The 12,381-nt window shown below is 43.6% G+C and overlaps 1 protein-coding gene across 1 annotated transcript in view; it reads right to left on the reverse strand.

The window, feature by feature from the left end:
* The window catches only part of LOC117550076 (latent-transforming growth factor beta-binding protein 2), a 94,229-nt gene that overhangs the window by 23,823 nt on the left and 58,025 nt on the right, over nt 1-12,381 (reverse strand). Inside the window, exons 10-26 of the mRNA XM_034222374.1 lie at nt 11,790-11,912; nt 11,538-11,702; nt 9,551-9,814; nt 8,873-8,892; nt 8,592-8,628; nt 8,090-8,164; nt 6,983-7,108; nt 6,357-6,485; nt 6,019-6,138; nt 5,630-5,749; nt 2,916-3,035; nt 2,640-2,762; nt 2,401-2,526; nt 2,164-2,289; nt 1,859-1,984; nt 1,538-1,663; nt 562-687 (exon numbers count right to left, since the gene is read on the reverse strand). Coding sequence (XP_034078265.1) covers nt 562-687; nt 1,538-1,663; nt 1,859-1,984; nt 2,164-2,289; nt 2,401-2,526; nt 2,640-2,762; nt 2,916-3,035; nt 5,630-5,749; nt 6,019-6,138; nt 6,357-6,485; nt 6,983-7,108; nt 8,090-8,164; nt 8,592-8,628; nt 8,873-8,892; nt 9,551-9,814; nt 11,538-11,702; nt 11,790-11,912 — 2,052 coding nt within the window. The remainder of the gene's footprint in view (nt 1-561; nt 688-1,537; nt 1,664-1,858; nt 1,985-2,163; nt 2,290-2,400; nt 2,527-2,639; nt 2,763-2,915; nt 3,036-5,629; nt 5,750-6,018; nt 6,139-6,356; nt 6,486-6,982; nt 7,109-8,089; nt 8,165-8,591; nt 8,629-8,872; nt 8,893-9,550; nt 9,815-11,537; nt 11,703-11,789; nt 11,913-12,381) is intronic.

The following is a 12,381-nucleotide window of genomic DNA, read 5'->3' on the forward strand; positions in this document are numbered from 1 at the left end:
GTGTGGGCCATTGTTAAGTGATGGAGACGGCTCCGTTTTGCCTTTGGCTGAACATGGAGAGTTCAACAGGGCGAGCTAGCTGCACTTTGTGGAAGGCAGGGGAGTGGTTGACTTCATTTCAAATTAAAACTTTAATATTTTCCATGGCATCAGAGACAACCATTAAAATCCTATCAGAGGACGACTTGGTCACGGGCTTGTTTTATAAAACCTTTTCCCAGCCCAGAGACACATATCAGTAGGGGATCTTCCTCTTGGGCTACATCCACACTTCCATTCAAAAACACACCGCAGTATATATGACTAAGTAAGGCCATGTTTGACTACATTTAAACAGTCACTCCTGTTCTGCTTCCCATGAAGTAATGACAGATCTGACCTCCCTGGACTCGTCAAAGCAGCCGTTTCACTGCATTGATCTCATAAATCATGTCAGGACAAATTACAGAGCACTGCAAAGATTTTCTGTAATCATATTCTGGGTCTAATGCATTCCTGTATGACGCTGCTCTACCGTAACTTTGGTACCATGTTCGCCATTGTGGCAGTTTTTTTTTTTACCTTCACAGCCGTAACCATCCTCAGACAGTTGCAGGCCGGCTCCGCAGCTCCTGCAGGAGTAGGAACCTGGGGTGTTCAAGCACAGCTGGCCATGGCACACGTCAGACACCAAGCACTCATCCACATCTGGACACAAACATAGACACATCATAGCAAAGATTATAATCTCTGGCTTCAAATGAATAAAGCCCGGCAGTTGTAATCAGCTAGATCGGTAAGAACTGGAACTAGAAATTAGAAGTGTTGACACCTCTATCTCTTAAGATGAGCTATCTGCAGAACATTTGCCTGACATCATCTTGTTCTATTTGAGGGCCGGTGTCTCACTATGTTGAGCGAGGATGAGATGAGCGGTACCAGAGGCGAACGGCTCCAGGATCCAGCTATGATGTGATGTCTACAAGGTGTATTTTGGGATTTTAGGGCTTTTATGACGGAGCTCTGGGATCCAAGCTGTCACACCTGATGCTGTTCATGTACAACATGAAGCAACATGTTCCACAGAGCTTGCACGTTCAACTTTAAACGCAGCTTTGTTGTGTACTAAAAGACTACTTCACCCACCACAATGATCGTTTGTTTATCAATTACTCACCCAAATCAAAATAAAAGTTTGTTTTTCTTACATGGTTCCAAGGTGAATAGCAAAACGAATGACGATGAATTGTGGTAAGGTTACTGTTTAACAACAGCAACAACAGCATGACAACATCCTTTTTCCAACTGACGCAACACATGCAGTATAATCCAAGTACCACATTTAGATTTATTCATCAATTACTTTTTTGTAATGTAAGAATGTAAGAAAAACAACAACAAAAAATCAGGAAATTCAATGTATGAGTAATTGATAAACAAATCATTATTTTGTGGGTTAGGTATTCCTTTAAGGCACAGTTTGAACAGAAGAGGAAGCTAGACACACCTGTGCTGAATAAACACATTACATTCCTGCACAAACACAGCCAATCCTCACCATCACACTGTTGTCCATCCTCAGAGACTCTGAATCCAGGTTGGCAGACGATACACGTGAAGGAACCATCTGTGTTCGTACATGTTCCCTGGGGGCATGTGGTTGGCAGCGCGCACTCGTTAATATCTGGCGTGAAAACAACATAAACTGTTAGACATATGTTGCGGGGACAGGGGCGTCTCACAGCCCCCAAAAAAGACTACATTCCTGATGAAAGAAATAACCATTAAACCCCACCAGTGTTCTTTTTTTCAGGCTTAATAATATACATATGGCAGCATGCTGGATTCCATTTTTAAAAGTGGTGTTGAAAAATCCTACCTTGACAGATCTCTCCGTCATATGATACCCTGTACCCGGTGGGGCAGTTCTCACAGGTGTAAGAGCCTTCCGAGTTCAGACAGATCCCATTGGTACAGGGAGACAGGGACTGGCACTCGTCAACATCTGGTTAAAAGATATGCACAGACATGCATGGACACTGATCACTATAAAGACTGAATACTATGTGGAGGGGTTTCACTTGAAGTTTTTATTGTTGAGGTGACAAAACGCCCAGATGTGTTGAGTGAGTCTTCCACAGTCGTAGTGTTTTTTACTGAATAAGGAGCACAGCTGGAGTTTACCTTCACACCTCTGCCGGTCTTGAGACACTCTGTAGCCAGCCTTACATCTGGTACAGGTGTAGGATCCCTCCGTGTTGGCACACACCCCACCAAGACACAAGTCACCCTGGGCACACTCATTCACGTCTAAAAACACAGAAAAACACAGATTACCACTTAAACTTGGCGCACACTTCGTCACAGATGTGTGTCAAAAAACACTGTTTAGGAGAAATCATTAAACAGCCCATTTCATACCTTCACATCTCAGTCCATCAGCAGATGGTCCAAACCCAGGCCTGCAGTCCTGGCAAGTGTAAGAACCTGCAGTGTTGATGCAAATTCCCGCAGGGCACACATTACCAGTTGCGCACTCGTTGACATCTAACAAAAAGAAACAATTTGCAGACATTACACCGATGCAGAGAGAGCTACACACACTGAGAAGTATGCAGTGATGAGTTACGCCCAACAGCTCTAGATAATCCTTTGCAGACCTTCGCAGGCTGCGCCGTCTGAGGTGACTTGGTAACCATGGTTACAGGTACATTTGTAGGTGCCGTCTAGATTGACACAGTGGCCGTGGAGACAAACTCCAGGAAGCGCACACTCATCCACATCTAGAAGGAAGATACAGAATAAAGACAAACGTTTATTTTTTTGTAGCCTTTTTTTTAATTGTCATTAGTGCCTGGAGGCTTCTGTAGTAGCACTGTAGAGATATATTCACAGAGCTGTACAGTAAATGATTTCTGACTTCTGAATGTCCTTACCTTGGCATATATTGTCCGGTGAGAGTTTGTATCCCTGGAAACAGTTGCACCTATAGGAGCCCTCGATGTTGACACACCTTCCATGACTGCATGCTGTTTGGTTCAAGCACTCGTTTACATCTGAGGACAGAAAAAATCAAGAGAGGACACAACGTATGTGAGATGGGGATTTCAGGTTTTATTCAGCCATAATGTGACTGAAGGTTCATCCTCAGTTAATCTACCTCTAGTGCTATCTAGACTTTTGAGATATCTACCTGTTTTTTGCCCACCACCCAATACAAAGAAATGAAATGATCAGTTGTGGTGCTAACAGCAATGAAAAATAATATTTGTAGCATTTAACAGGAGCTTAACTTTCCCAGTATGTCGCAGTAACTCCAATTGCTATTTATTTGGAGACTATTTCAGTTGTTGAAGGAAATAAAGTGTCATTTCCCAATGCAGGAAAAGTCAAACAAAAGTTATTTCTCTAGGCAGATGCAGAAAACTAAAAGAAAGATGTCTCAAAAGCTAGGCACATAAAACCAAACATGTGCGATGCTACAAAACACTCGATCAAAGTGAGAACAAGGATTGCTTTTGTAATTCGGGGGGTTTAACACACGATTAACTATGAAATGCCGATGAAATGTAGGCAGTCACAGCAGGAAACAATACATAAAAACAAAGACGTGTATACAAAACCAACGTTGCATTAGTAAAAGGGAAACAATTACAGCATAATTAGCTGATAATGACTGAATAATAGCAGTCATTACATTACATCAGTGCCCAAACCTCATTCAAAGAGCTTTTACTACTTGCAGCAGTAGCTGTCTTTTCCACATCGTGAGTTAGAACAGTAAACCCAGGGATTATTTGTGGAAAACCTCATGCAGAAATAACGTTTTATAGTGGATTTTACCAAGTGTTAACAATGGCACATTTTCAGCTTTGGCCAAGGTGCGGGGAGAGATTCTGATTATGTGAGTGTAAGTGAGAAAGAGACATTAAAAGAAGAAAAAGAAAGGAGGGGAGAGGAAGGTAAATCATTTGTCTGCAAAAGGAAGTGTAGCGAGGACGTGATAGAGATGCTAAAACGGAGTGCTCTCACACTGAAAACACTGCGAGGGAGCAACAGGCTGGGTTTTGTTTGCCGAGCGGTGGGCACTGCCAGACGTCTGTCAGTATGGCTCAATGCTTTGTTTCTGCAATCATCCGGCATCTCTCAGGCCGAACTGTTTTCTCTATCACACCAGCAATTAAGCTTATCCATGATTTGGCCAATTGGGCCCAAACTACTGTGCTACTGTCAATTGACTGGAGCCAACCCTGGAAACCTGGTGCTCATGTTGCCTGTTTTATGTGAGCAGACGTATACTGCAGGCCCGTTAGTGCTGCCTTGGTGGATATTTGGAGTAAAAATATTTACCTCCAGCGTTATCCCCCATTTACTGGCTTCCTCTCAGTTGCTATTTATACACACCAGGTTTACACAAAATGAATAATATTAGTAGACTCACAAACACAAAGTGGCTGAAGTGGTGTTTCCTTTGGAGGCAAGTTAATCTGGAGATTTTTAAACAAGGGCTACAGTCGTCGGACCCCCTGAGAAATCCATTTAAAAGAACTCCAAATTACAATTTAAGTGCATTTCCATATTTTCCACCTCATTCTGTCTTCTGGCTTTTCATATTTCTGGAATACTCACTCCGAAAGCTTGGGTTTGCAAACAAATTAGAGGGGTGCAAGGTCATAGAGAGGGGATGTGGTAAGTCACACCAGTCAGGCTCTTATGTAACAGGGCTAATTTCAGGTTGGGAGCGTGATAGCTTAAACACAACCCGCACCGAATGCAGTCGGCGGCCATTTGTGTTTTCAAATAAAATAATACACAATTAAACGTTTATACAGCCGACCATGGTCAACACTATGGGTGAGTGAGGGAATGTGTTTACGTGTCGTGACCTCTGTGCAGTGGGGAATTAAACCTTTGACCTTCTCATACATCTCCAGTGACGGCTCGGCCCTCTCAGTTAGCCCAGCAGTGGTAATAAAGCCTCCGCTGGGCCCGACAGTACAGTGGCCAGAGCGCTCCAACAATATTACGCTGTTTATTCAAGGCTGTGGCCAAGAAAAAATATTTGGACTCTCCCAAATTGAAGTATTATAAACAATCTTTTTACGGGGGCCAGTGATATCAAAATATCAGCAATAACAGTGAATGTGTTTAAATAATATTGGGGATATGCGGAGGCTGCCGGGCGGAGTAGTTGATATATCATACGGGGAAACACTGAATGGAGAGAGAGAGAGGGTGGAGGGCCCGAAGTGGCCCTAAAGTGGTCCACGCTTCACATATAAAAAGTATCAAGTATCAAGTCTTTTGAAGCGTGACATACAATTTATTTAATGTATTTTTTTCCCTTTGAGCAAAAAGCCTCAATTCAGAGAAACTACTTCATCTGTTGCTATTTGGTGAACCGTACTGCACCATGAGCTGTCAGCAAGTAATTAAGGGTATGGCCTGTTGCCATGGCGCCTTGGTTATTTTGGTGATGCCAACTGGGAGCAGTAGCTCTTGTCTACGTAAATGTTACCTAATACAGGAAGCTGTTACGGAGTCAGAGGGAAACCCGGCTGTTTTCCATGCAGCGGTCGGATACACCCTGAGGAGTTTGGGTAGTGGTGATGGTGCTGCTGCTATGATGGGGTGTGTTGGATATTCTTACCCACACATCTCTCATTGACGGGCCTGAACCCGGGGCCGCAGTCCTGGCATTCGAAGGAGCCAAGAGTGTTGACGCAGATCCCGTTTGGACAGGAGCTGGGGTCCCTGCACTCATCCATATCTGCTCAGTGAGAAAGACAGATTTAAATGTGTTATTTATAAAAAAATATGCACACATATGGAAGAAAGGGGAGTGAGGTTACAAATGCTAATATATACAAACACCAAATCTCTCTCTGTCACAGACTGTGCGTAGTTGTCTTCCTGGCTTGGATAAACTGAGTATGTGTTTTGTTACCAGGATACACGTTAACAAATAGGCCTGGCTTATGTTTAGTTTTTTTGTGAAATATATGTGTGAATAGGCGCCTGTGTGTGCATGCATGTCACCTTCGCATTGGCCTCTCCAAGACTTGGCGTAGCCACTGTTGCATTCACAGGTGTAAGATCCTTCTGTGTTGACGCAGTCACCATTCTGGCACTTGTTGGGCATGCTGCACTCGTTAATGTCTGCCAGTTTGAATGAAAACCAAGGAGAATGGAAAAGAAAGTGACTATTGTGTTCCACAGCATTTCGGTAATCAGGGCAGGATGCATTTGAAATGAACAGTGCTGACAGACAAAACGTGTGGTGCTCTAATAGAGAGACAGAAAGCTAACAGCCGATGTAATGGCTTTCATCCATTGGAAACATTATGTCTTCTGCTGGCATTTGGGCTGTGTCTCACCTTGACAGAACTTCCTGTTCTGAGTGATCACCTGGCTGTAGCCACTGTGGCAGTAACAGGTATAGGATCCATAGCTGTTAATACAGCGGCCCTTCCCTTCACATGGCTCCTCGTCACACTCATTCACATCTGCAACGAGAGACAGAGAAATAAAGTAAAGACAAAACACCGGGAAGGTGAGTACAAGACATCATGCAACATTACATTGCTGTTCCTTTTCTTTGGCAGAGACTGTACACTTTTCATGCCCTGACTTTGTAGCTCCTCTCCTGTGCAGGCATTCCTCTGCGATTGGCCTGAGCCCAGCCGAGTGGAGCAGAGTCTGTGGCCAAGTGGCCTTCACCATGAGGTAAGGGAACACAGCAGCGTGGCAGCTCTTTGGAAGGCCTGCTCTATGTTGTCAGGCATCAAGGAACAGGTCAACATAAACAAACGGATCCTTTTCATTTTTGGCTCGCTTCATTTCTCTAGGCTTCTGTGCCACGTAACGTGTTGAGGACTCGCTCGCATAGAGACGATGACAGACAGAGTCAGCATGTGTGTGTTTGTGCGACCCCTACTTCACTTCAAGTGTCCCACCGTTACCCCATGCTATCTCCCCCTCTCTGTCTTTCATCGTTGCTTACCAATGCAGTTGGTCTGCAGTGCGCTGAGATTGAATCCCGACTCGCAGCGGCAGGTGTAGCCAGTCTGCACAGGGATACATTTCCCGCGGCCACATATGGTGGGGGTGGTGGCACACTTGTCAATGCCTGCAAGAAGCCACAGAGATGTTCACAGTCATTACTCAAGGGGCAGACGGGAATATTTTTGACCTGAGGTTACGTAACATTACGGACACTGTTAAAAGTAAAAAAAACTGCATTCCATTAGCACATGTTGTTTTTACCATGGAAACCTGTCTGTTTTATAGGTGAGGTCTTGGATGAGAACAGATTTTACAGCACTGTAGTGTTCTAACAGGTGGTACGGAGCTCTTACAAAGAGGTCAGCGAGAAACAGGTCACGCACAGTAGAGCCTGACATTGGTGTTGTTCTTGTCTTTGTCTGTCCAAATGGCCTGCGGTTAAACACTGGGCCCCTATGTCCGGTTAAGGAGGGGAAAACTACAGTATGTCTTTCTTTATAGGATTACTGTAAATTGTCCTTGCTATCACTCTTCCTCTCACTGACACCCAAACACTGTCGTCCTTCACTTTTCATAAATCTGGCCTCTCTCAGCTCAGCTTAGCTTCTCCTTCCAAGAGACACACTCAGTCTTGGTTTCTCGCCCTCTCACCCTCTGCGCTGCACGGCATCTCCAAGCCAAATTGGCTCTGAGAAAAAGAGGTCAAATAAAAACATAATACAAGTTCTTCTCGGTTGAAGTCTGGGTAAGCCTGAAAATATGTCTGTCTGCCAGTAGTTGATACTACTAAAAAATGAAGAGTTATTGTGCATCGTGGTCCTACAATTCCATACCCACCTGGCAATGAAGGACTTTTGATTTAATATACAGTGTTTCTTTACCAAGTTCTATATTAGATTTTTACATTACAAATGTTAGCAAACATATACAAATGTGAATGTAATGTGAGAAAATATGTTATACTATATGATGTGCATTCTAGATAGCATGTAATTTGCCTTCCATAAACCCACCCTCCAGCTCAGCAGCTATCCCTTTCATGTTTTTTTGACAGTTCAATGAGAGCCCGTGTATTTAATATGTGAATTCTAATTAATTGTTTTACCTGTGGCTGAAACTGTGTGGGTCGTGTCCCCTGAATCCGGCCTCTGGTTGATGATGGAGGAGTCTGGAGAAGTCTCTGTGAAGACAGACGGAGACTGGGTGAGTGCGAACACAGTGAACCACTAACACTGCGACACATAGTAAATTCTCATTCTCTACGAGCCGCTTGTTTTCCCAGCCACTGCTGCCCGGCTGTCACTCACTGCGCAGCTATAATAAAATGATCTACTCTTTCCTCTTGGGCTAAAAACAGTCAAATGACCTAAATAAATCAAGTTGACTCATTGAATTCAGTCAACCTTTAGACTTTAAAGTCAATGTTTTCACTGGCGTGAGGGCGGAGCAGCAGTGAGACCTCCACCGGAGTGATAAATTCATAGAAAACACACCGTGTGTCTGTGCCCGACTGAAACTACTTTTGAGCCTGAGCTTTGAGATGAGGCATTACACAACAGCATCGAGGAGGTAGTGTTTTATGATCTGTAAATCTAAGAGACAAATACCTGGATTTTTCAGTGGTGAGTCAGTCACAATGGCTGGCTAGAAAAGAAGCAAACATGTCAAAGATTATGGTTACATTTCATCACCATATTCATCTTCATGCAGTATGTCTGCTTTTGTCGACATATTCTGCGCTAATTAGTTATGTATCTCTACCAAAATGTGGCCTGAATAAGTTACATAATCATAACAAACCCTCCAGCTGAGAAAGCAAAAGCATATCGTTCAAGGATAAACATTTTAAAAGTACGTGCCAAGAGGCTGACAGGGAGGGAGAACTTACCGGGCTCAGAATTTCCGTATCTGCAAAAAAACAGAAAGGAGACAACAAGTTTATCAGTAGCAAAAAGTTGCCATTCTTTTTGCATACAAATACCATGACTCACTGCACTCAACATACACAACCACCCATGATCTCTTTAGGCAGTTAAATCGCAGCGCCGGAGGTCTTTATTTCTAATAAAACAAAGCTTACGGCGTATTTATCCTGTGAAAGCCAGACAGAAAAAGGTCAAAGTGTAAAAAAAAGTAGTGTAGACTACTGTCCAAGAAAAAAAATGCAAAGAGAGACATGGAAATCAAAACCCTGTAGCTTGGCCAATAAAGAATCTCACGAGCATTAAACCAGGAAGATGTATTTCAAGAAAATCCAGAGGATTTAGATGTATGGCCCATGTGGATTAGTTGTGTGCATTGCTCCGATGCTCAAAGGGGGTTCACTTCAAAACATCCTGTTGATGTTTGAGTTCTCTCAAAAAAAAGCGAATCCGTTTGCATCCTGTAGAGAAAAGAAAATCACTCAGCTGCCCCGCATTGTTTATGTCATGGGTAAAGGTCAACACTATGTTAGGAGGCCTTAGGGCATAAGATGTATATTCAGCAGCAACTTTAATCGCTCTACCATTAGTCTGACCATAGTCAGCTTGGCGGAGATTGAATGTACCAAACATGGTGTCCTCACCTTCCCGCTCTTTAGGTGTCTCCCTGTCTGGGTGAGAGGGATGGAGAGGATGCTGAGGAGTCTGAGGGTCCCGGGGTGCTTGTGGCGTTTCAGGGTTCTCCGGGTATAAGGGTACTTGAGGCAGAGAGAAAGTGGGGCTCTCCTCCTCCCATGACACTCCCGTGCTCTGCAGGTCATCTTCCCCGAGTCGCGTGACAGAAATCTGCACATCAGAGAGCGAGTACGTGTATCCGTGACCCGCTGGGCAGATCTCCTTGAAATGGTCTGCAGAGTAGGAAACACATAGCAGAAAAAAAACGATGAGCCGGAGAGTAACTTTGGCTCACATTTCTGTCTAGATAGTCAAAGCAATGCCATAACCCATCCGTGTAATATTGTTATGTTGAGCATGCTGTGCTTTACAACGTGCTGTAAACGAGGGATTCCGGTTTCGGGCTATTATAGCAGAATAGCTCGCTGTCACAGAGGGCAACCAGCGAGGGGATTTGGAAAGATTTGGGGATATCTGCGAACAGACACAGCCATGCCAGTAACAGGAAGTAGAGGATCATGTAATACTGACTGACCTTTGAACTCTTTGGTTGTAGAGGCGTGTGAGTGAGAGGCTAATGGAGGATTGGCTGGCTAGATAAAAGGAGGGAGACTACAACTCTTTGTGTCGGAGCCCAACAAACCACAGCGATGGTGAATCCATTACAAGTGAGAAGCACTGTGTCCCCTACCTGACCTGAAAGCAACGACTCTATGCCAAAAAAAGTCTGGAATAGAGATATGAGTAATGACAGATACGTGGTCGCTGTAAATGCAGGAAATGTGGATATGATAGGCTACTGAATGATGAACTTAAAGTGGAGGGAAATGGGGCTTTATATATGATGAGGAACCACATCAGAGGAACGGCAGTAAATATGGAATGATAGTCAACGGGCTCCCGTTACCAAGGCACAATTAATGGGCCTGGCTGCTGGGTTCAGAACATGTCTCTAACAGCTTGTCAGGCCATACAAAAGCCAGCAAAATAATCAGAGGCTGTGAGTCTGTGTACTGTGTCAGTCCTGGCTGAGCAGCACCATGGAGGTCTGTGTGTGTGATATCTGATCTGTGACTATCCCAATGAATCACTGGCCAGTAGAGACACTCCATAAAACCAGCCTGTTTCTCTCAGAAGCTTTGAAGATTACATCGGCATGGAAAAAAAGATGACAACTACTTCCCATGTTTCGCTTGGCCAAGCTGTTTATTTCTGCTGTGAAGCTTTGCCGGATTATTAGTGGGGTTTCTCTCTGAGGGTTGGAGTGATAACACAAGACTGACTCCCACTGTTGTGCAGCCTCCAAAATATGAAAACTTTTATGTTTTTGGTCCTTTTCCACCCCAAACATATTTGGTTATTTTTCTGCTTTACAAGCCTGGCAAAGAGCAGACTGGTGACTGAGTGGTGAATATCCCTTGCCTTGGCTTTTACTACCATTGCTAGCACTTGCATAATATTACATGTGACATTTTTACATCTGCAAAAGCATTTAACCCAGAAATTATTTTTCCTCTGTAGTTTTCTCAGTTTTCATGAACAGTAATCCAGGAATGGAAGGTTTAGCTTGCAGATGGACGGAGATAAGTCTTGTATTAAAAATGCAAAATGGGAACAATTTGTCGTGATTGTTAACACATGTTTTAAAGTTGTGTTAACAATCACGGGTAATGCAATACAATTGCTTTGTATCTGCATTTTTTTACTCTTTATAGTTGTTGGATCCGCCATTTTTGCATAGCTGTCCAGGATGGATACGTGCTTATGATGTGGCACATGGTCTATATGTTTTGAAAGCCGTCCCAAAAACATCCAGAACACAGCAAAATATTAAGAAAAGACAAGAGACTATAAATCGTTTTTTGGGGCAAATGGAACTCATTGTGCCTTTAAACAGGCACATTAGAGGTGAATTCGGGTCACATGCGACAGCAGGGTAACTTTTTGGTGCTGTACCTGATCCCGGCAGAGGACAGCGATCACACCCGGGGCCCCAGGCCTTGCCCACGCGGCTGCAGCAGCAGATCTGCTTGGTGATGTGATGAACCATCGGTAGAGAGCATGAACTCGCTGACACGGACCGGTAGCAGAACGCCTTCTGGTCAGACACAGCCTTGTCCGCTGGGGAGAGAAGTCAAAATCTATCTAAGTCAAATGCAATACATGACAGAATGGCCACAGGTTTGAATAATGTGTAGCTATACTTACAGACACAATGGCTCCTGTCGGGGTCTAAAAAGAAGCCTGGTTTACAGATGCACCTGAAGCTTCCTTTGGTGTTGAGACATTCAGCGTTCTTACAGAGCCCAGGCAGCAGGCACTCATTGACGTCTGTGAAATATGCAGTGCGTTTCTCATTCTCATTATGGAAATATCATGAAGTCATGTTTTTCCACTTTTTAAAACTCACAATAAACCCCTCAGCCAAACTTACAAGCACAAGTATCGATTACAGTTTTGGTGTAATGCATTCAACATTATCAAAACCTTCATGTTTGAGATGATTTAAGACTTTAGAGGTAATTTACACTTCCAAAGGAGACAAATTATTGCAATAGGTCATATAGTGACCATTGGCAGGGAGGTGATGAAATATGGAAACTTTAAGATTTCATAATTGTGTGAAAGTATGGAGGAGTGATGAAACATATATAATAATTTGGCCACTGTAAAGTAGAACACACTTAATCATGTACAAGCTTCTGACAGAAAGATATTATGAGCTCTGGTGCATGTGGTAACCTTGACTTTGACACTGAGAAAGTAGAAGAATGTTCTACATTTTCTTTCCCAGTATCTT

This window comes from Gymnodraco acuticeps, unplaced genomic scaffold (assembly GCF_902827175.1).
Source record: "Gymnodraco acuticeps unplaced genomic scaffold, fGymAcu1.1, whole genome shotgun sequence".
NCBI lineage: Eukaryota > Metazoa > Chordata > Actinopteri > Perciformes > Bathydraconidae > Gymnodraco > Gymnodraco acuticeps.